At 39.1% G+C, this 25,635-nt stretch overlaps 1 protein-coding gene, 1 long non-coding RNA gene and 1 pseudogene across 2 annotated transcripts; 2 read left to right on the forward strand and 1 right to left on the reverse strand.

Moving 5' to 3' along the window:
- The first annotated feature begins 1,150 nt into the window (after positions 1-1,150).
- On the forward strand, positions 1,151-5,153 carry LOC125200225 (phosphomannomutase-like). The gene is made up of 8 exons (XM_048097935.1): positions 1,151-1,253; positions 3,510-3,544; positions 3,703-3,758; positions 3,835-3,934; positions 4,066-4,323; positions 4,424-4,475; positions 4,686-4,702; positions 4,927-5,153. The coding sequence occupies exons 1-8, from the start codon at positions 1,151-1,153 to the stop codon at positions 4,960-4,962; spliced, it is 657 nt and encodes a 218-aa protein (XP_047953892.1). The 3' UTR covers positions 4,963-5,153.
- Positions 5,154-5,425: 272 nt separating this feature from the next.
- Positions 5,426-14,045, reverse strand: LOC125200219 (annotated as a pseudogene).
- A 1,044-nt stretch (positions 14,046-15,089) lies between these two features.
- Positions 15,090-16,855, forward strand: LOC125200223. The gene is made up of 3 exons (XR_007172693.1): positions 15,090-15,170; positions 15,925-16,108; positions 16,590-16,855. It is a non-coding gene; the product is annotated as an uncharacterized LOC125200223 (long non-coding RNA).
- The last annotated feature ends 8,780 nt before the right edge of the window (positions 16,856-25,635 follow it).

Raw genomic sequence — 25,635 nt, forward strand, 5'->3', positions numbered from 1 at the left:
CCAAGTCGCAAGGACCTCTGTGGAAGATGTGAATTATATTGAGGATAATTGGCAAGGCTACAACCAAGGACCTCAATACAATCGCGGAATGAAGACCTCGCAAAGCACATTGGAATCAAGTGGTCCTAGCAACACGCGAGTAATCAATGGAGGGAATGCCCAACCCCCGGGGTTTGAGAAAAAGCCATCAAGTGATAATCAAGTTGCGCAGATTTACTCCTTCATGACTAAGAGTCAAAAAGAGAATGATTATTTTAAAGAAAAAGTTAATGAGAAGAACTTGGAGATGATGAGAGGCCAACTTGCAACGGCTGCGCAAACCAGACCCCGAGGAGCTATTCCAAGCACCACGATAACAAACCCGAAGATTAATGAGCAATGCAAAGCATCACATTGAGAAGTGGGAAAGAGTTAGAGAGACTTGGAGAGCAAGTGATATAGAGGCGAAACATCTTGCATGCGAGGGCGGACAGAGTTGTTAGCTCACAAACCTCGCACGCGGGCGGATGAGGGGAGTGAGTGGGCCACGCGAAGCTAGAGATGGTCGACAAGAAAAAGAAGATGCAAGTCAATGTGATACAAAGAAGAAGAAGCCGTTGAGTCCGGCAATGGATCCCAAGAGTCTATTCAATTTCCGGATTGTATCCTACCACCACCTTTCCCAATCGAGAAGAATAAGAGAGAAAATAATTCAAGAGAAAGGACTCAATTGGATGATGAATATCATTAGGAAAGTTAATGTAGATGTGTCCTGGTGGATCTGTTCCTACACTTTCCTAAATTCTCCAAGTTTTCAAGGATCTTATTGCGAAGGAGGAGAAGATACAAGATGATGATGTTGTGATATTGAGCGCATTTGCTCACGGTTGTGAAGGGAAGATACCGGCTAAAAGAAGAGACTCTGGAAGTTGTGTGATCCCGTGTGAGGTGGGAGATAAGAAATTCCCAAAGTATCTACTTGATCAAGGCTCGGGAATATCATTGATGGCTTTAAAACTGCGAGGTCAATCGGCCTTGAAGCAAGGATTAAACCAATCGATATTGGCCTTTACTTGGAGGATCATTCAATTATTAAGCCAAAAGGGATCATCGAGGATGTCTTGGTGAAGGTGGACAAATTTGTACTCCCGTCAACTTTATTGTCCTAGAGATGGAAGAGGACAAGGGCATGCCTATCCTCTTTGGTAAGCTTTTTAGCACCGGTGATATTGTGATTGAGACTAAGACAAATATGCTCATATTTCGAGTATATGGTGAGAAAGTGGTGATCAAGTAAGAGAAAGTGGAGAACCGCCTATTGGAGCATGGATAGAAGTAGAGTGAAAGAAAGTCGAGCCAACGACTATAAACAAAGATTGCTTTCTCCTCAATGAAAAAGGGAATAAAGCTCTCGATTCGATGATGCTCCACATTTGGTGGTCTGTAACTCATAGAAGATATTCCGATGGCTCATTGGATCTTCATCATCACAACCATGGAAAAGGTTTCCTCTATTCACCAAACGATATAGTGAGGTGGAATGTTGACATTGTCATTTGCGTAGGCAAACTCCCTCGGGTGTTCACTCCCGATCTAAGGATATATCCAAACCTTCCCACATGTGTTGGGGCATCATTGTACTCATTCTCAGCTCACCATCGATTCTGCCGATTATGTCTCACTATTACTTTCTAAACTTGAATGAATAGGATTCTCTCTATTTGGACTTTAGATAGCCTGGGATAGTTCTCTATTTCCAACCCTCTCGGTACTCTTCTATGATATGTGAGTTGATTAAACGGCGGTGTAGCCCTTGATCTAGTGAGCATTCACAATTTTTTTTTTATGATTACAAAACACACAACTAAAAAGAAACCAAGCACAAACACAAAATATATTAAACTACTATCAAAAGCGAGACTACTATCGAAGCGAGACCTCTCGACAACTCGGGGTGAGCCCTATAACACGTGTGTGCTTGAGTGTAAACTAAACTACCTAATTACTAAACTAAGAATTAGAAAAATATCACCTAAAATATACACTCCTTCGTCTTCAAATCCGGACGTGGTTGATGGCTACACCCTCAACAACAGTAAGTACCTAACAAAATAAAAAGTACTCCCTCCGTCCCGAGATATTAAAGCCCTTTCTTTTGGGGACAGGATTTAGGAGATGTTGTTTAGTACTGTAAGTGGAGTTGATAGTAAAGTAAATTTTTCCATAAATAAAAATGACTCAAATATGTTGGGACACCCAAAATGGTATAAGTGGTCTAATATCTTGGGACGGAGGGAGTATTAAACAACCTATTGCATCCGGCAACTGCGCCAAAACTTGATACATATTTTAGAGTATCTTATCGGTTTACAAATATATCAAGTTTAATAAATTAGCTGTCGTAAGTAATATTTCAAGTGTCGATCCACAAGGAGGTGAAAGAATGTTTATACTTATAAAAACATAACAAATGTTTGATTTTTGGTTTTGAAAGATGTTGACAAAATTAAACAAACGAATAAAAACAAAAAGATTTCACAAACGGAAAGACATGTCACTCCAAGTTGCTCATTAGAATTGAATCATTCTACTCCTACATCAAAAGCACATATTTTGGGATTAATTAATCAATCTAATCGCGTCACTGAACATGTTTGCGACGAACACTTGTTCCATGAACTAATTTTTAAAGATATTAAATTCCGAGGAGCGCAGGAATAACATATCATCTACTATATAAACTTACCTAATCTGTTGTCAAATTATCCTCGAACAATTCAAATTCAACAACATATCAATTGATTAGTCCATCCAAGTCTATATTAAAGAGACGATAAACAAGGATTAAACCTCTATAACGATAAAGGTCTCTAAAGTGATTGAATCTAACATTAAACACATCAACGATGTCAAAACGTGGATTCAATGGTGTAGAACATTCAAACAAGCCTAAATCACAACTTGGAGCAACATTGAGAGTTTAGCCCAAACACATGGTAAAAGTCACAATGAAAACCATAGGAAGTATGTTCTCGTTGAGTGGAATTGAGATTTGGAGACGGATCGTCGAGAATGTTGGCAATTTCATCCTTCCTTCTTCCTCCTCTTTCTCTCTTTTCTCTCTCTTTTCGTGTCTCAGAATATCTCAATAATCCTCCCAAAACTGTCTCCAAACTATTTGAAAACTGAATTGGCAGTTATTGTGTCTTCGTACCGGCCGGGTGAATTATTGAGCATGAAAATCACCTGGCCGGGTGGCTGATTTTGAGCATATTCTGGACTCGCGACAGTGGCAGATGTCAAATTGGCAAGTGTCAAATTGGTTATTTTGCATGACTTTTTCCAATGACTTTGTTCTCAATCCGAGCTTCATTCCATGTCCCATTTCACCATCCATTCTGCTTCCTACACCATAAAACATACTTTTGCGAGCATCAAACCATATAAATCACGTAAAGTAACGAGAATAAAGATATACTATTTGATTACATTAAACTTCTCATTTTGATGACTTCATATATGCCATGCAGGCTTGAAGTCATTTCTTGGAGAAGAAAAGCTCAAGGTTAGAACCTGCCACCTTCTTTGCATATTGGATACTAAATTAGGCATATTTCCCCTTATTGAAGGGTGTTACAGTGAATGTCTGACCTCTCCAAACCCAGACATGTCAATACAATTTCTTGTTGGAAATCATTTAATGTGTTGTCAGTAATATTACAGGAATTGATTAACTTCTCTCTCCACTACATAGCTGACTTGGACATCCCCATTAAAAGGTAAGTAAAAATAAAGCTCTCATATGCACCTGATCATATCTAATAGAAATCTTAGCTCCATTTTCTTTTACTCTAGGGGAACATTTATTGAATTCCGAAATGGTATGCTTAATGTATTTCCCATTGGAAGAAACTGCAGTCAGGAAGAACGAGATGAGTTTGAAAAGTATGATAAGGTATGAGTTGTACATACAGGGGAAGGACCATGTCTTTATCTTAACTGGAACTTGAGAGACACTTGAATTTTGTCACTAGAACTTTTCATTTCATTTACTTTTAACAGAATTGAGTTCATAAATGTAATCAGATTCACAACGTTCGCCCCAAAATGGTGTCTGTGCTCCGTGAGAAGTTTGCGCAGTATAACCTAACATTTTCCATTGGTGGACAAATCAGTTTTGATGTAAGCAATTTCATCTGTGTTTGCTATATTTCCATTAAATGTAGTGTGTACCTGAGCAAAATGTTTCCGGCAGGTTTTTCTCCAAGGCTGGATAAAACATATTGCTTGAAATACCTGGAAGAGTTTCAAGAAGTTCACTTCTTCGGAGACAAGACCTACAAGGTTGTCTATACAAGTAGAAACTGATCTGGTTTTTCCTTGCTCCTAATTTTAAAATCTATCCTGTTATTGGTTCTATAAGTATTTTTGTGATCAATGATAGGGAGGAAATGACTATGAGATATTTGAGTCGGAGAGGACCAATGGCCACACGGGTGAGTGCATTTTTATCATTCCTAGTGTCGCGATTCAATCAATATATCTACTGCCTCGAAATTGAGGTTTATGCAAGTCTCGATTCGTTTTGAACTAAACTAGAATGTATAGATGAATATGTGGTTGCAACCATGATTTTTTTAGCATGTTTTTTTTCTGCAAATCCCTCCCTTATGATGTGAAATCGTATTTTTGAAACTTGATACCAGTTACTAGCCCCGAGGACATAATAAATCAGTGTCGAAACTCTGCCTGAGCTAGCAAGGTGGATGGCCCCTGATTTTCCAACACTTAAAGTTCTGTGAGCTTTTGAGATTCGTGGACCTCGGAGAAAACCCAGAACTTGAAGTTCTACCAGCTGCGAGTACGAAAACATTTTTCTGCAAATCCCTCCCCTTATGATGTGAAATCGTATTTTTGAAACTTGATACCAGTTATGGGCCCGAGGACATAATAAATCAGTGTACGAAACTCTTCCTGAGCTAGCAAGGTGGATGGCCCCTGATTTCCAACACTTAAAGTTCTGTGAGCTTTTGAGATTCGTGGACCTCGGAGAAAACCCAGAACTTGAAGTTCTACCAGCTGCAAGTGCAAAGCGCCAGGATATACAGATTCTTCTTTTCTATATTATCAGACATTGTACACTTATTGTATGAGTGACAGATTTGTATGAGTGACAGATTATCCCCCCTGCATTATTGAAGGTTCAACTTGCTCAATTCCCACGAACTCACTAGTATTTTTAACATCAGATTTCAATGGTATTTATCGTCTGAACATGTCTGTAGGCCATTTCCGAGTCTTTTAACAAGCTTTCATAGTTGTTGCAATCCATTCAAGTATTCATCATCGTGATTTGTTTGTAGGTTTGATAAATGTAGGCTATGTAGCAACAGTGTCTGATAATCATGAACTCCTTTTACTCAAATCTAATGATGTAATTCATTGGTTGGTGAAAACTTGTATTTTGATGAGTATTTCTGATTCGATTTGGTGGGTGGTTGCTTTATAAATTTACACATCATGGGTAAAAATTGCATTTTTTTACCTTGTGGAGGAAACGTAAGAAACCCCTTATATTGGTATTGACCCTTCAGAGATTTGGCTGTCGTCTGAAGAGTCAGAGGGCTGAGATTTAGGTTTGCTCATTGTTTTGGAAAATCCATAACCAAGAGAGCTGCCACTGGCTTCACAAAGCTGTACATAGGGAAACATGTTTGATCATCAGTGTTCTTCCACAAACGCCCCCCAATACGCACACCACATGCACGATCAGACCTAATAGCGTGATGAAAGATGCATAGATGTTTGAAATCTGCTTACCTCTGTAAGCCGGACAGGTGGTGGGATCTAAACTCATCAATAGTAGCTGCTATCTCCGAGGCTGGCAATTTTGCCTGCAACAACATAGTCATTATCAACTAACTGATGAACTAGAGAGATAGAGAGAGAGAGACAGGCTTATGGTTAAACTACTTACTTGTGCAAGAACAGCAGCTTAACTGAAAACTAGGTTCCAACGCTCAGGAACAACCTGAATTTTGTTGAGAGTAACTTAATCGAAAGAAAGTTTGGATCTTTTAAATAAATTATGCACAGGAACAAAGTACTACCAATAATGGTAGATCCTTATCAATACCCATAAATACATGTACGTATAGACTGCTCAAGTGAATTATTCAATAGAAAGGAGACCACTCAAGAAATGAAAGAAGAATACCGCTGTTGCACCAGCTTTTTCCAAGTTGCCCTAGATTGACGCCATGAGCACGGACGAATGTTTTAACGTTGGGAAAATACTTGCTCAAAGCCCAAACAGTTCTATAATTTGCTCCTGGACTGTCTAAGGTTATTGCTGCAGCACATGCTCTTTCAGCACCAATTTTATGGAGGACCTAAAACAAGAAATCAAAGCTAGTAAGAAGATTTCCTTCATTTCTTGAAGAACCGTGATTAAAATTTGATCATTTTAATCACCTCTCGACTACCGGCATCACCAAAGTAAACAGGAAGGTCAAGTGCGCGTCCATATGCAACTCGATCGCTGAAATGATTAAAGTTGAATATTTATTATATTTAAGTGCTGATAAACAGAGAAAGCCTACTCATCCATTTGTATCAGAAATCAAATATTGTCTTTTCCTATGTTACATGAAATGAAACTCAACAGTTACCCAAGTATCCCTTTATAAAAATGTAGAAGTCACTTTGGATGAGACTTCTAGATGTTCGAGATCCACTTTTATGTTTCTTGGCACTTGGAAGACGGCCTAGTTGCTAAACCAAATAACCTAACTTAAAAAACGACCAAAAGGTTGTGACATGATGTGACTGCAACATAAAATATGTTCATGACCTTCAAGAAGCAAATGTAATGAATTCCAAAAATGAGCACCACCCATGCCAGGCTAATCCAAGAATCATGGTGAGTTGCTACTATGTACGGATATCATACTCTGCCAAAATGGTAGAACTTTGGTTAAGACTTGAGAGAATTATGCATTGCAACTATCTAAGGCTATCATGCTCTAAAGTTGGTCATGACATTAGAACATAGAACTTTATAACTTCTAAACTATTCAAACCGTAACACTTAAAGATAAGAGTAATACCCATTGACATCAAGTGCAACAAATGGAATCAACCGTTCTGAAAGAAGCTGGGCGATAATCTGTAATTTCAAACTGAAATCAGACATACCAGATGATAATTTCATAGTTTATAATGATAATTAAGGCAGTTCATACTATGAACTGAAGATCAGAAAATACCTCGCCGACTGTCCGAAACCACATAAAATAATATGATCTTGCAAGTCATCAGTCTGGAAAGGTTCGAAAATAGAAATTAGAAAAGGTACCAAGATAGCCAAGAAAAGCTACATACTCTCATCTGAATACTAAATCCCTTTCCTTAACTGTTAAAAGGAATCAAAGTATGTTCAAATCACCCATTTGGCAGTTATATCTTCCTAAATTACAAGAATAGTATAGGTATCCGTTAATGCCATATTTGAATAGGAAAATGTTGATAATGGGAAAGGACTGTACAGTATGAAACACTTAGAGAAGATAACAATGGCAGCATGGCCGTGAACTCAAGACACTTAATCCATGCAGGAGATCTTTGTAGTTCACCTCACTTTCAGCGGCAATAGACTTCGAACATCATGCTGCTCAAAGCGAGAGGCTATAAATTGTCCTCCAGCAGCCAACCAAGGAGTTAGGGCCATTGATATCCCAACCACGGGAAAAAGCAATGAAGACAACTGTGGAGACATTATACCCTGGAAAATAGGCCAAACCATTTCAGAGTTGCTTCATAGTACTGTGTTGAAATACTTATTCACACATTCCAAATGCTTGTTAATTTTTGAGTTCTAATGACCTATGGCAAGTGGATATTCTAACGAGCCTAACCTTTAACTTGAAAATCATAAGGAGGTTATGGTGCAGCTCAACCAGAAAAAATAAAGGAAGTACTTATTGTTGTTTCAAAAATAGTACTAGTTAACTTGGAATTTCTACGCCAATATGTTATACAACAGCAGCCGTGGTCTATGCACGAACGGCAAAGAGTAGGCTTGGTCATTGGGCAAGGCATAGTTCTATTTTATTATCTATTAATGTTACTGAGCGCTGGTTCCTTTGTGGTCTTAGAATGCATTTTAATTCTAGAAGACTTATCCAGGAAGCTACTGAAGCGGATGAACTTTTTCAGGAAGCTTACTCCTGATAATTAATGAAAGAAGACTCTCTCCTTCTTAGATTGTTTATCTCTTTCATAGAATTCAGATCGACTTTGTGCTATTTCTTTGTGATTGTTTTACCTTCAATCTAACACAACGTCTAGAAGTCATAGTATATTTGGATCTCAACCAACAGGCAGAAAGTTAACATGTGAGATATAACAAGGTGTTAATGAACTCTCTAAGAAGAAAATATATCATACTAAGCAGTAGATTACGAAACAAGTAAAATTTGTTAGAGAACCTGATTGACAGCTTCACCAAAAGCCACAAATGCAAATTCTCCACCAGGTGCTAGTAGGAGACCAACTCTACTGCTGATACAATTGAGATGCCAAAAAGTCTACCAATAATTGCAACCAAAATGGTTTTCCCAACAATTAGAAGCGCTAATATTCCAGTAATAACTGGGAAATTGAAAATAGAAGTTTTGGATCAATGGACATCCCAACCTGTAAGGAATCAGCATTTTTGTAAGAGATATATGAGAGAGGAACAGTAGCAATAGTCACTATTTAACAAAAAAAACACAATCAAATGAAGCATATAATATTCAAAGGTGAAATTACGCGGAATATAAACTCTGGAAGCAACAGACTAAGGAAATAAAGAGTTTAATAGACAATGGAATGCATTTATAAAGACTTCATAAACTGAAAAAATAGAAGAGAGAGGGAAGACACACACACGCTAACAAAGGGTTGTGAACTGTATCAAAACGATGACTACAATCACTTAAATATGGGAATTTACCGTCATGAAGAAGAGACCTAAGAGAAGTCCACGGTATGGAGCAATATCAGATTCAACCTGCAATGAGAATTCTGTTTCTGCCAGTAGCAAGCCTGCTAAAAATGCTCCTAAAGCCATGGAAAGACCAGCCTGTGTTCAGATAATGCATCAAATACATTAAAAATAGTATGCAAGAAATACTATGATAATGATGAGCCACAACCATAAGTAATAACATGTCAGAAAAAAAAAATATGAGTAACATGAGTTCTCCTACCCTGGCAGTTAGTAGACTAGTCCCCAGAATAACAAAAAGAGTATTTGCTGAAAATATTTCTGCATTTTGATTCTCTGCAATTTGTTTATAAATTGGGCGAAGCAGCTGCACAAGGAAGAAAAACTGGAAGTCATTTTTTCAAGTGATAAATGACCTAACATCATACAGCAGGAACAAAGCTCAGTATGGCTTGTAACATGTAGAACATCCTGCCCGCTTTAGCAGCAAGCTTAACCGGAATTTTTATCAATATGACTTCAGTTGACTGGACAAACTCCACCATCATGAACAGGGAATGGTTCGCCCATGCCCTAAAGAATCATAAATTACCAGGCGTCCTCCAGCTATTATGACAGAGATGGCAACAACTGCCTTTACAGCAGCAATCCCAAGAGCTTCTGCAATGGCCTGGAAACCAACCTGAAAACCATGAAGGTATATATTATCATAACCACATCACCAGCATTGTTAGTTAGAAACTTAGAATGATGTTTAAGCTATCACAGTAAAATAAACAAACACGAGAGTTAAACAAAGTGTGGTACTTGTCAAACAATATAGCATATGACGACCTAACTTTAATTTGAATGGCAATGATGAAAGAATAAAATATTTACCCAAATGGGTTATCATGTCATAAAATTCTTTGTTAGGATAAGATGAAAATAACAGAATCCAAAATGTTTACCCCTCCTTTGGAAGATGTTGGTGAAATCAGGGGTATCAGAATAAGCAAAACCACCACAGCCAAATCCTAGAATAGAAAGAAATTACGTAAGTAGGTGCCAAGCTCTATGAAAAAAATCACATGAATGGTGGAGTAATCAGACATAACAGGAAATAGATACTAAACCTACAGAGTAGTATGCTGTACCTGGAAGAGTAATACAGAAAATGTAGCACGCCCATGGCGTGATGTGCTCTCCCCACGTTCCTGCAAAACCTGGATATGTGCCACATATATTCTTTCAGCATTTGGCACTGATACCTCAAAACACTCACAAAAATAGATAAAAGATCAAAGGATGCCTACCTGAAGGACTACAGCAGTTGAAGACAGCGCAAGGCCATTGCCAATGACAATTGCAGCTGGACCAGGCAGCCCAGAAGCATAACGAGCAAGTAAGCCAATAACCACAGCTGTCACCAAGACCTGTATTTATTCAGGCACATTAAAATGAAATGACATGCTTGGGCTTTATCCTACTTCAGATTGAAAGTTATACAGTGTCAAGTCACCTGAGCAGAACCCAGTCCAAAAACATATTTCTTCATGGAACTTAGTCTCTCAACAGAGAGCTGCCAGAAAACAATGAGTTAAAGGTCACATGGATATAGCCATACAGGTTAATTATGAATTATAAATAAATCTGAAAAATCCAAAATTGGCATGGTGCTCTACCTCAAGGCCGATATTAAACAGTAAGAAGACAACTCCAAATTCTGCTATTGCCTTAGTTTCATGAACATTACGTATAATAGAGAGACCATAAGGTCCAATTAAGATTCCAGCAGCCAAATATCCAAGAACAGGGCTGCCTAAAATTTCAATGGAGAAGATTCAAGTACTATAATTAATTGCATACAATCTACACCAGCAAAAAAGCTCTCACATGTGAAAAGAGAGAAAAGGTAAATATAAACTCAAACATAGAAAATATGTCCTGAGCATAAATATATCTAATTCATACTATAGACTATTAGGCATTTGCTAATAAAGCCGAGGTGCCAGGAAAGAACTTTAACTGAAACAGTATTTCCTATTAAATGAATTGTCTGCGTGAAGATTAACTATTTGACATACTGATGAAATTAATCCCTTTTTTCATCACAACCTCAGGCGTTAGGGTACAAATGCACAAATGCCACTTACCTCCAGGAATTTTTTGGAAAATAGGCACAAATATAACACTTGCAAGTAGCAACCACAACATATCAAACAGGGAAGCTTCCTCCTCATTTATCTGAAGAAGATAAGAGATGTTGGGATTAAGAAATTGAAACATAGCGATATAAAATCACAGTAACATGGGAATGACAGGTTTTATCTAAAAACAATATGAGAGAAATAGAGAAGGGGAGTCTTGCCTCTTGATGAGGAAGAAAATCCATGAGCTTCTTTATTTCATTTGGAAGCTTTCTTATATTTCTGACCAAGGGTCTTGTGGTAGTTGATACTTCATCAATACTAGTGGCAATGATGCCAGGCTGCTGAAAAAACTGAGCTACCTTTTCACCACGATGGTTATAATAGGCAATTCTGCAATGAACATCAGCAATTTTTTTGTGAAGCATCATGCTTTTCAATAAACAAAAATCAGAAGAGACCCAGTTTCCATTAGAATGAATTACTATAAGCTTATACATTTTCAGATATTTAGTACTACTATTTTTCATTTGTTCAATTAACTAGGTGAGTACGCAGATTGCAGAAGCCACCAAAAATCTCCAGGGAAAGGAGAAAGCATACCCTGCTCCAACAAGTATTGACCCAAGTACGAGCTTTGGCAATTGCTTCCGAGCAGACTCCACAAGACCACGGAAAACTGAAGCTGGTGAGAACTCTTCCTCATCTGCAGAAAAAGAGAAAAAAGAAGCAGAAAAGAACCGCGATGATTTCTTTACAAATGCTTTTGGAGCATTTAAAGGGGAACCATCCCTTGTTGTTTCTTTCTGCGCTTCCTGTACCTTGCTGAGTATAGTTTTTAGTTTCTCAGGCTCAGTTTCAGTATCCTTAGAGAAACTTATTTTTCCATTCTCTTTGTCACTAACAGTATCATCCAGGAAAGTCTGTTCCTCTAACTGGCCATCTGGAGATGTTTCAAGTACTTCTGAAGCTTCAAGTGGCAGATTCAAGTCTCCCTCAACAGCGCCATCTGCAGATATTACTTGAGATGCCTCTTTCGAGATAGTTCCCTCAACCATAGAATCTGCAATATTGATATTGGAAAGGGCAAGGTTCTTCTCTGCCCTCTGCAGTGCAATCTCAGCATCGTCGACACACTGTGCAGCCAGAAGTTCATGCGCAACAGCTTGCTCTGCTAAAAGCATTATATTGGCCACTTTTTCCTCTGCTTTAGAAGAATTGATTTGAGCTAGTTCTGCTACCTCATTCAACCTATCTACTTCCTTTTGCAGCTCTGCTTTTCTGCTTTGAACCCTTTCTAGCTCAGCCTCACAATTTGCTAAATGATCTTTACACTCTTGTATGTCCTCCTGCGCTGCCAAGAGTGCTTCCTCTTGATTGAATTCTTCAGCTCCACCTTCATATCCAGAATCGACTTCTTTTACATTAGGTAAGCTGTTGTTTCCAGTATCTATTTTGATTGAATCCAAGAGCACCTGGAGTCTTGCTTCAGCAAAAGAAAGAGCTAATGCAGCCTTTTGGACACCTTCTTGAGCAATAGCCTCTTCATTTATTACCACTTGGATGTCCTGGAGAGCATTATTTACGTCAATCCAAGCATTAGTAGCTTCATCCTTCGACGCTATCGCAGCTTCTGATATCCTCTGGGCTTTTTCCTCATATACTATACTGTTATGTCGCGCAATTTCCAAATCTTTCAGTGCTTTTTGCAATAAATCTCTTAATTCATCCACACTAGGAGACCCAATTTCTCCTTTTGCCTCCCCTGATCGCTCACTAGCAGCAAGGCTACTGTCATCGTTTCTACTTTCAGTGCTTTCAACATCTCCACTATTTCCATTTATATAAGCCACCGAATCATTTTTCTGACAATATGACAGTCCCACATGCTTCAAAATTTTGAAATTGGTGTTGTTATTAATGGAAGACTTGTTAAAGCTAAAGCATTGCAACAGATAATTCCCTTCACTAGGAACGTAAGAGTTGGCACAGTAACAACTCTTCTTCTTCTTCAACCTCTTCGGTGAATTTGCTCCCAAGACAAGTCCTGAATCTCCAAACAATTTGTAGTGAAAACCTCTATTATGCCCCAAACCTGTAGAAAAATTCAAGCACTCCACTGCCCTGCCACTTGCAATTTCACCTCCATAAATTACACTTGTAGATGATAGGCTACATGCAACCTCCATGACTCCTAATTCAGACGAAATAAGTGTGCATCAACACAACCTTCACGAACCAGAAACTCACAGGCTTCGGATCAACCTGAAATTGTCAAACATATACACCAAACAAAAGAATTTCAGCATTAAAACTTGAGAGAAATGCATATGATTGTGAAATATGGCTTTGCATGTGAGCACCCAAATACAGTGTAAAAAACACATAAATTGCAATGTCAGCAATCTCCCAATATATCCTCCATCTATGCACGCAAACACTTTGCACACCACATCCAAGTATACACTAGTATAATGCAGGCATACACATAATGATATTATGCATAGAGATGTTGATCACCGATTCACCTCTATCATGATCACACCAATCAATCACAGATTTTTTTTTTTTAATTTCCATATTTTACTTCTGGCACATCTCTCAGTGACCTAGCATCGAACACTTGATGGCAAATCAACTCCGAAAAAAAATCATCATAATTAAACGCAGAAAAAATGCATTCATACCCCAAATATTAAATCAATAATTTCTATTACTCAACATGCATAACAAAACAATCCAAAAAAAAAAAGTGAGGAACGCTTAGGAAACTCGAAACACGCAGTGAGTAGGAGAAATGTAGAGAAGAACTGACCGTTAAGAATACCCTCAGCGGCTCAGCATCCGGCTGAGTGAAAATGGAGTTGGAAAGAAAAGACGAGGAGACGTTGACGGAAATGATAACGATTTTTAGTTCGCAGTTACGAGATTTGCCTTACGCGAACGGCTAGTTTGACGGCAGGTTAGTGAACAAGAATTTATATTTCGGATATTTGTATATTTATTTATTTTTTGGATAAATAGTCGATAATAAGTTTGTGGAGCCCGTTAAATCTCTTTTTAGTAAGTCACATTTTCCTCTTTTTTCATTATTTTTCGACAAACGATTAGTCTCGACATAGTGTTCAACTCACAATATAAATTTTAAAATAATGAGGTAAAATATGATTTTTTTTAGTGTTTATTTTTAAACTACTAATAACTACCATACCGAACTCGAATCAATTATTAAAAGGTTCGAGATATACTAATTAGTACTACTAGTATATAGAAAGGGATGAGATCCTATGCAGTGGAGGAAATCACAGCATTTGGTGTTGTGGTTGAAACGCACAATTTTGTGTATGAAACACAAATAATGCTATGTCATTTTTATTACAAAGTGTTGCATGTCTTTTCTTATTCGTTTTTTATATAATATATTTAATATGTATCTTTTTATTATACTATATTGTATAATGTATATTAAGTATAACTTAGATATTATATCTTGTATATATGTAATATTTTTATTTAAAAATTCAAAATACTTTAAAATATAGTTAGATCTATAAATTAAAATGCTTACCAATTTTAATAATCATACGAAATATACACTCTTAGATCCGAAAATCCAACGCTCAAGATTGAATTTCGCGAACAGAATTGAGATTGCTGTCTAGTGTATACGAAATTGCAGTCGGGGGCAGTTTAGTCATTTCATATAGAATCAAATTGGGGATATCCCCCAAAAATAACATCACTCTCCAAATCCATCTCTCTCTCTCCCCGACTCTTCTCTCTCCCTGACTCTCCGATAGCGATTACTCTGAATCCCGCCGCCTCCGAATCTCGCCGCCTCTGCCTCTAAATCTGTCTCTCTCTCTCTCTCCCCTCCCCCTCTCTCTACCGCTGATTCACTACGAGAAACCCTAAATTCACAAGTTCACGCCGCCTCCGCCTCTACACCGTGAGTCAGCGATTAACCCTCACTTCGACGGCGATTAACCCTCACTTCGACGATGATTAAGACTCACTTCGACGGCGAACTGAAGCAACGTTTCCGATGGAAAACTCGATTTCGGACGGCGGTATGGTTTTTTTTTCTGGATATCGATTTTCAGAGATGCATTGGTGATATGAAAGTTTTTTATAGTCGCGAGTTCAGTTTTAATGGGTGTTTTTGGTGATTTTCTCAATTGTGTAGCTCTTTGCTCCATCTATTGGTGATTTTTGCAATTGTATGATGATTTGCTCCATGCAGTGGTGAAATAAAGGTTTTTTGACACATTGTGATCGACTATTGTGATTTTTTTCTATTGGATTAAGTGTTGTTGTACCCGAAGTGAATTGAAAATAAATAGTTTACACCCTGTGCAATCTACAGCTCAAAATTCCTTGGATTTCTTCTTTAAATAGCTTGTCTGCAAGTTCTCTAGCTCAAGTTGTGTCTGCATTTGAAATCTGAATTGCTGATTTGCTTCTAGTATATGGAATTTGGGTCAATTTTATGCTTCTGTGGTTGCTAGTTTCTGATTGGTTGTATGATTCATTATGTTACTGTATGATTCATTTTGTGGTGATGACTTGGTTGTATTAATGTAAAAAAGTGGTGTTAATTATAATAGTGGGGTTAATTATGTTACTGTATGATTTGGGTCAATTGCTGATTTGGTTGTATTAATTTATAAAAGTGGTGTTAATTATGTTATTGCATGATTCATTTTGTGGATGATTTTGTTGTATCTACTTCATTTTGTATGTTGCTTTATTGTATATGGTTCATTTTTTGGATGTTGCTTAATTGGTGGACGATATTTGATTGATATTATTGGTTTAATGCAGTGCAAGACAAATTAAATGGCACGAAAAAGAATAAGATCAGAGGCAGAAGAGGAAGAGTCTAGAAGGTATATACGTGAAGCAGAAACCAGAACTTATCATCAGAATATGAATGAGGAGGAAGTGGAAGGTGAAACAAGCAATAGAATGAATATCGATGAAGAACTAAGAGGACCAGGAGGTGAAGGTATTGTGATACATCTTGCAGTATTGCTTGTTATATATTGCAGTGCATCATTTAGAATAATGCAGTCTTATTTGTTATATATTGCAGTGGGTCATTTAGAATAATGCATCATCGTCTTGCAGTTTTGCAAGTTATATTGTTGTATTGCTTGTTATATATTGCAGTGCAACATTTAGAATAATGTATTCTTGGTTGTTATATATTGCAATGGGCCATTTGGAATAATGCAGTGGGCCATTTAGAATAATGCATCATCATCTTGTTGTATTGCTTGTTATATATTGTCTTGTTATATTGCTTGTTATATATTGCAGTGCAACATTTAGAATAATGTTGTCTTGTTTGTTATATATTGCAGTGGGCCTTTAAGGATAATGCATCATCTTGCAGTTTTGCATGTTATATTACTGTATTGCTTGTTATATATTACAGTGCATCATTTAGAATAATGCAGTATTGAAACAATCTTCTTTTTTTGTAGTTCTGGTAAAGCTAAACAAGGGGGTAAATGTCCTGCTGTTCAGATTAAAGGTCCTGCAACAAGAATAGGCCCTTGGCTGTGTGTTGAGAATTGTCTTACATCAGTTCGAGGAGGTAAAAAAGAGATGACCGATAGATGTTGAGAAGATGGTTGCGGAGTACAAGAAACCATGAACAATAAATTAACTCTTGGCTTTTCTGAACATGAATGAAATCTTGGCTGTGTGAATGAACTTAGTACTGAAACATGTAATTTTGCAGTTTTAATTTGATTTAACTTTTTTTGCGTAGTTGTTTTGATGTCAGTTACTTATAAAATGTTTCATGCTTGATATTAAATATAGGTAAAGAATACGTCTCAACATTATACATCATATTGTTATTAAGTGCATTGCAACTCATATAGTCGTGTGCTGCAATCTCAACACATACTAAGTTGTTCTCATCAATAATATGTAAATTGCAGTATTGTCTTGGTAACAGTGCAACATTCATTAAACAACACAGCAATATGATAATGTAAAAATTTGTAATTAAAAAGGATTGAAGTTACACTTATTACTGAAATGGAAGGCAACCTGAAAACAAATAGTATAAAATTAATAATTAATCCTTCTGGAAATAATAGATTGAAGCAAATAGTGTAGTCGACAATCGTTACATTAAGACTGCAATATGGCGATACTAATACTGCAATATACAATGTATAAGACAGCAATATGGCGATACTAATACTGCAATATACAACGTATGACTGTAATATGACGATACTAATACTGCAATATACAATGTATAATATAAGACAATAATATAGCGATACTAATACTACAATATACAACATATAAGACTGCAATATGACGAAACTAATACTGCAATATACAACATATAAGACTGCAATATGGTGATACTAATACTGCAATATACAATGTATAAGACTGCAATATGGGTATGAAAAAAATGAACTAATAATTTTATTTTCCCTTTTGTCGGTCGTAGTTCCTAGAGTCACGGTAACCTAATTCTCCACAATTTTTACAACAACGCAATGGTTTGTTGTTCAACTTAATAGCCTTCTCCTTCGCGGACACCAAACGGCTTTTAGAATCACTTTGCCAAACCTTTAGTTATTGGATGCACTGCAACCTCGACACAAATAAAATTATTCTCGTCAACAAACACTAATTACTAAAATGGAATGCAACCTGAGAACAATAATATAAAAATTAATAATTAATCTGCAATTGTTTCTTTAAACTACAACATGAACAAAAATTATTAACAGAACATGTAAACTGCAATATCACCATGGTAACACTGCAATATTCAATAAAACTGGAAAAAATTTGTGACCAAAACTGAAACCAACAGCAAAACAACAAAATTTATGAAATCAGCAGCAAAAAAGAAAGAACCAAGAAGAGATTCACAGAAACCAAAGGAGAATACACAAAGTAAACTACTACAAATCGGAGAGTTCAATTACTTAGTAAATTCACGGAGTTCAATTACACATCAAAACTCATGGAGTTCAATTACAGATCACGACTTGCAGAACGAAATTCACAAAATTCAACGATTTCAATTAACAATATGCTCCAAAATTATGCACAAAATTATGGATAAAATTGAGAATAGAGTCGTCGGCCATATCAGATGAACGAGATTCAGTAAATCAAAAATTGAGTGGAATTGGAACGGATTGAGCAGATTCGTATGGAATGGATTGGGCAAATTTTTATGGAGTGAAATTGGAGCAGATTCGTGTGGAGAGAAATTGGAGCAGATTCATATGGAGTGAAATTGGAGCAGATTCATATGGAATGGATTGAGTTAAATTGGAGATGAAATGCGCAATTGAATCACGTAAAATTTCCCAGAATTGGATGAAAATTGGAGTTTGATTTGGTGATTCTGGAATGAAAAATTGTGTGATTGTTGCTGCCGTGTAAATGATCTGGGAAGGAGAGTTCCAAATTTACCCCTAGTGAATTTTTCATGATTAAAATTAAATAAAATCTGCTGCCACATGGCAACTTTACAATCGCCCGATTTCCAGATCCAAGGGTCGAGAATGGTGGTATGATGTCATTATAATAAGTGTTGTCATCTTAACACATCCCTATATATATATATATATATATACTACATCTGTCTCTGTGTGTCTGCAAATATGAGTCTCATTCCTATTCGACACGAGTTTTAAAAAATGTTAAGAAAAGTGGGTGGAAGAAAGTTAGTGGAATATGAGTCTCACTTGTATATATAAATTTTAAATGATATCTGAGTGGAGTGAGTTAGTGGAATGTCGGGTCTCTTTACCATTTATAGTAATTATGAATCGGGACTCCTATTCACGGATGGACAAAAATGAAAAAACGAGACTCATATTCGTGGACAGAGGGAGTATAATATTATGCATGTTATGTAATCATATATTTTGTTTAATATTTTTATTTTTTACATACATACACTTAATATCTAATGTGAATATAATAAATAAAATTATAAAACATATAAAAAAAGAAATAAAGTACTAGTATATATTGAATAATACGTCAGAAAGCAAAACTATGCTTATATATATAAGAGAAATAAAATAGCATGAAAGATTAAAGATTTAAAGGTCTGATAAACATATTATATAAAAAAGAATAAAAAGGACATCGCATTATTTGCGTTTCATACACAAAATTGTGCGTTTCAACCACAGCACCAAATGCTGTGATTTCCTCCACTGTAGAGGATCTCGTTCCATATAGAAAACGTATTTATATGTGTTTATTAACTTCAAGCCCTACAACTTAAATTTAAAATATGGAGTTGAATAGTTGATAACGAAATTTAGTTCAGTTAGCAAGATGTTTCTCTATCATCTAGTATATTGAGAATTCAACTCGTCTTATAAATAATTGGAAAACAGTGTTGAATGTACAAAGTCAATCCATTGATTCAAAAATGAAAATAATTGGTATATTAAAGAAATTGAAATTTTTTTCCAACCGAGATGATCGAAGTGTTACATTCATTTAGCAACGAGTTGCATCCATAGTCCATACTAATTCTTCATCACTAAAATATTGAAAATGATTTTTTCTCTTTCATAGATAATTATGTACTCCTATTCATTTAACCTTCAATGAATTCGCATGCTAATATGAAAATTATGTTGCCTCTTGAATTCGAACCAATGACTATGTTCATCCACTACAAATATTTAGGATTCAAGGATTATTAAGGGAAATTACGCCTTACATATAAAAAGTTTGAATAGAGTTTCAAATTAATACAATCTGTGTTTCACCTATGTTTTAACATAAATTATACAAAATGTTTGAATAGAGTTTCAAGTTAATACATTATGTTTCATTATTATCACTAACACCGTTAGTTTTTTTTTTTCACTAGCTATCATCCTACTATATATTTAATGCCATAAGAGCATAATTATTGAAGGAAAAGTTAGGTAATGGCATTTTCATATGGAAAAATTGTCTATATTCAGCCCCTCTCCTTTTCATCTCAGCAGCCGATTCCTCGCCATAACCAACCGCCTCCCTGCCCACTCCCGCCCCCCGTCACTTTTATTCCCAACAAAAACTCCAATCCTCAAAACCTCCGTCACCACAATGCATCACAAAAGTCCCTACCTTCGGATGCCGGGTGATCAAGAATTCCATCCACAATGCATCACAAAAGTCCCTACCTTCGGTGTACCCCTTATCTATATGATCAGGCCTCTACCTTTCACCTTCACCAGCAGCCATTCCACCTCCCCGCATTCTGATAGACCCTAAGGTCTGATCGAAGGGGATGGAGCACCTGTTTGTCGTGAATTGAAGGAAAAAAAAAAAGAATACCCAGCAGCAGCTAGGGTTTAAGAGAACTAGGGTTTCGAGGAAAAGAGTTTTATTTCTTATTTCTCGATGTCTTTTGACTCTCTAATGAACTCTATATATAGAGTTCGGACCCTGCTTGATTCGACTTACGATTCGGGAAAGAATCAAGAAGAAAACCCGAAAAGATTTAATAATATCTAAACTAGGCAATTGTTCCAAAAATAAGGAAAGCAAAAAAAATAACAAAATATGGAAATAAGTAAATCCTAAAGCTAGTATGTCGTGAAGTCCTTGAACTTCATGGGCCGGGGCGCATTCCTTCGGGGTCGATCCTTCCTCGCTTGAACCGGGCTTAACCTTTCTTTGCGTCTCCCTCTTCTTGGCTGATCACTCTCGTCAGTCCCCTGGGTTATGGGCACGTCTGGGCTTTGGTAATTGGTTGGATCCCTATCAACTCCCTCCCAGTTAACAACCGGCTTGACCTCAAGACGGAGTGTTGGGAAATGCTGCAGTAGCTGCTCCTTAGGGACCCATGATGGGGCTGAAGTATCCGAAGACCAATGAGTAAGCCACTGGCATTGTGGCAGTCCGTCGACAAGTACAGTTCTTTCCGCCATTGCTGCAATGGGAGAATCAACTGGCTGACTTTGTCGGAAATCTGACGGCAGCTGATGGTGTATTGTGTCTGACAAGGGAGGCACGAATGGTTTGAGCAGCGAGACGTGGAACACGTCGTGGATGCGGCTCTCAAGAGGGAGCTGCAACTTGTATGCCACCTTACCAATCCGCTCGGTGATTGCAAACGGTCCATAATAGCGACGACTTAATTTGGCAGAAATAGGGCGTCCCACTGAAATTTGACGGTAAGGCTGTAAGCGTAACAATACCTTATCACCAACGTCGAATTCGACATGGCGACGATGCTTATTAGCCGCCTCCGCCATACACCTTTGTGCCCGAGCCAAGTTCCCCTTTAATTCTCGCATGAGGGCAGTCCGTTCCCCTAAGTTTGCACGTACCTCCGCGTTACCAGCAGGACCCGCCGGCGTGGCAAAAATGTTCGGTGGATCTCTCCCATAAAGGGCACGAAAAGGGGACTTCCCAATACTTACATTCTCACTGCAATTCATTGCCAATTCAGCCCATGGCAAAAACTCGAACCACTTCCGAGGCTGCTCATAAGTAAACGCCCTAAGATATTGCTCGAGAGCGCGATTGGTTACCTCCGATTGACCGTCCGTCTGCGGGTGGTAGGCGGTCGTGAATTGTAGCTTTGTGCCGCTCAATGTCAGTAATTCCTTCCAAAATTCACTCATGAAAATTGAGTCTCTGTCTGATAGCAGCTTGTCGGGAAAACCATGTAGCTTCACAACTGTATTAACAAAAAGCTTTGCCACCTTCGGAGCATCAAAACTCGTCGGGAGGGCGCCAAAATGTGCATACTTCGATAAACGGTCTACGACCACCATAATAGCTGTGTGACCATGAGAAGGAGGGAGGCCGACTATAAAATCCATAGAAGCAGCTGCCCATACCGAGTCTGGGATCGGCAAGGGCTGAATTAAACCCGACGGTCGATCGGTGACATATTTGGTAGCTTGACAGACTGCACAGGCTGCTACATAACGACGAACGTCATCACGCATTCCAGGCCAATAAAACGAAGAAGCTACGCGTGCGAATGTCCGTTTCTCGCCTGGATGGCCGGCGGCCTTTGTTCCATGACACTCTGCCAAAATGTCTAAACGGACTGCAGATTCACGGCTAAGGTATAACCGTCGTTTGAAGAATAGCAGACCATCTGCTGCAGCGACGTGCGGAGGAGCCGACCCGGACGAAACAGCCTCGTGGAGGCTCAACAGATCAGTGAGGCGGAAGTTTTCATTCCGAATAGTCTCCAAAATAGCAGGGAGAGGTCGCGCAAATAGAGCGAGCAGATTGGATTCCGTAGGCAGCAGCTCGTGCTCGCGACGTGACAAAGCGTCGGCCACGCGGTTCGAGGCTCCCGATTTGTACTCAATTCTGAACTTGAATCCCATCAACTTCCGGATGTAGAATTGCTGATCTGGTGTCTGCACGATCTGTAACAGCAAGTCTTTCAGGCTACGTTGGTCGCTCCGGATTACAAATTCGCGCCCCAACAAGTACTGCTGCCACTTCTGAACCGCCTCGACAATCGCGTACAACTCTTTATGATAGGTTGACGCTACGCGACGTCTTGGACCCAACTTCTTGCTAAAAAACGCTAAAGGATGTTCCTTTTGCAACAATACCGCCCCTACACCTGAATCTGACGCGTCCGTCTCCACAATAAATAATGCATCGAAGTCCGGCAAGTGGAGCACCGGGGCCTCCGTCATAGCTTTTTTAAGAGCTGCAAAACTCTCCTCCGCCATTGGAGACCAAATGAATTCCCCTTTCTTCAACAAGTCAGTAAGGGGGGCTGCAATGATCGAGTAATTTTTCACAAAGCGACGATAATATCCTGTGAGACCCAAAAATCCTCTCAACTGTTTCACTGATTTCGGGGTCGGCCATGCCGTCATCGCTTCAATTTTTCCAGGATCCGCGCGTAGCTCGCCTGCCGCAATTATGTGGCCCAAATAATCAATAGTATCCACTCCAAAAGCACACTTGGACATTTTAATAAAAAAACAATTCTCCTGCAGGATACCCATAACAGTCTTGAGGTGGCCTGTGTGGGCATCCATCGTCTCACTATACACCAATATATCATCGAAAAAGACGATCACGAACTTACGGAGAAAAGGGCGAAAAATACTATTCATTGCTGCCTGGAAAGTGGACGGTGCGTTCGTTAGTCCGAAAGGCATCACCAAGAATTCGAAATGCCCATCGTGTGTGCGAAATGCCGTCTTGTGAATATCCGCCACATGCATGCGGATCCGGTGGTATCCCAACCGGTCCAACTTGGAGAAAATTCTAGCTTTGTTAAGCTCATCAAAAAGTTCATCTCGCGTGGGGATCGGAAATTGATCCGGAGTGGTGGTCATTCGCCTCCCTAGTCAACGCAGAACCGGAAAGACCCATCCTTTTTGCGAACTAATAAGACGGGGATGAGAAGGGGCTAGTGCTCGGCCGAATGACCCCCTGCGTAGCATTTCTTTACACCCGCTCGATTTCCGTTTCAAAATAAGGATATCGGTATGGGCGACATTAACCGGCCGGGTTCCTTCGTGTAGATGGATTTTATGGTCCCATATCCGGGTGGAGGTAAGCCATCGGTACGTGAACACCGCGCCAAAGGACTCCAGGACCGAAGCTAGTTCAAGTGTTCGGATGGAGAGGCTCGTGTAGTTGGGTACGCCTCATTCTCGTGGTAGTCTGATTACTTCAAATAACTCGCACTCTCGGTCGACCCAATGAGTGAAAACAAGCCGTGGATCGAGATTTCTCTAGGCGTGCATCCTCGCCCTTTAGCAAAATCTGTTTGTTCCTCCAATTAAATTCAATAGTGCGATCTCCGAAATCAATGGAAACTTTCCGAGGTCCTAGAGCCATTGAACGCCCAAGATAACATCGGGCCCTCCACCCGTAAAATAAATAGATCGATGTCGAAATCGTGGCCATGCAATGATATAGGAGTTTTCAAGCAAGCATAATTGCAGCGCATAGACGCGCCATTGCCAACAAATACTCGAAAAGGAGTTAGCATTGAATTTGGGGGACTTGTTCAGCGATGGTGGGCTTGATGAAGTTATGGGTACCGCACCATCAATCAACGGACACCGCAGAATCACGAATATGGCCAAGCAACGTAGAGATCGGGTCGCAGCTTGTCCGATGACGTTGATGCAGGGCACATCACCAGATCACCATATTCTCCCCATCATCTTCGTTTCATAGGTGGGGTCATCGACGAGCAATTCGTCGTCATCATCGCCCATTAGCGCATAAAATTTCTTTTGCGACGTGTTCTCCGGTATATTTCTCCGGGCACCCGATGACAACCCTAGGCGATTACATTCGGCTGTGCGCCGATATCTTCACCACCGGGGTATTTGGTCTCGGATTGTTGCTTTGGTTCTCCGAGGCGGCGCCGACGTTTAGAGCTTGTTGTTGGGTCAGCGGCCGGTTATCCTTTCGGTCCAGTTGGGCTTGTTGGGTTGCTTCTGCGTCGCTAATTTGTGGCTCACGAGCCGGAGCGCGCAAAAGTCTCCTCCAAAGACACCGGTCGTGTTGTCGCGAGCTCATGCTTAACCGGTTCTTGCAACCCCGCTATGAATAGGGAAATCGAGTGTCGATTCACCTACGTTGGTAGTCTTCGCATTATCTCTTCAAAGGCTGATTGGTAGGATTCCACGACGATGTCGGCCATCGCGGCACCCTACATGATCCACATACAAATCTGGGTCGAAACGTTGTTTGACAGCTAATAGGAATTGTTCCCACGATTTGTGCTTGCAATTATCTTCCCAATAAGTCAACCAACTAGTTGTCGGGTGGTCGAACTAGATAGGTCGAGAGGTGCAAACGATCCTTAAGAGGCGTGTAATGAAAATTGTAATATCGCTGAATACCTCGGATCCAATCCGCTGCATGTTCGCCGTTGAATCGCGGTGCCTCTGGTTTGACACGCAATGATGTCCGCTCGACGCCCTCGGTGGTTGGACGATGGATGGAGGGAGGCGCCAGCCCTTGGCCGCGTGTTGCGGTCGCGTAGGTCGAGCGGCGGTTTTGAAGGCTCGCGTCGATCAAGTAACGCCGGGCTCTCCTCGATCTTGCGATTTGTCGATTCGACGGCGCGTGAACGCCTCAAGATCGAATTGGTTGGACGACAACTTCTTGTCGAAGTTGGCGTAACGCAGTTTTCATATCGAATAGGTGTTCGTCGTTCTTCATTCGTGTAGCTTCTGGCGGGTCTCGTCATCGCCGGTTGGATTTGTGCCCGAGGACGACATAACTACGATGGGAGAAGAGGACACAATGAAAGCACCAAATTGATAGACCCTAGGTCTCGATCGAAGGGGATGGAGCACACGTTTGTCGTGAATTGAAGGAAAAAAAAAGAATACCCAGCGGCTAGGGTTTAAGAGAACTAGGGTTTCGAGGAAAAGAGTTTTATTTCTTATTTCTCGATGTCTTTTGACTCTCTAATGAACTCTATATATAGAGTTCGGACCCGCTTGATTCGACTTACGATTCGGGAAAGAATCAAGAAGAAAACCCGAAAAGATTTAATAATATCTA

This window comes from Salvia hispanica, unplaced genomic scaffold (assembly GCF_023119035.1).
Source record: "Salvia hispanica cultivar TCC Black 2014 unplaced genomic scaffold, UniMelb_Shisp_WGS_1.0 HiC_scaffold_847, whole genome shotgun sequence".
NCBI lineage: Eukaryota > Viridiplantae > Streptophyta > Magnoliopsida > Lamiales > Lamiaceae > Salvia > Salvia hispanica.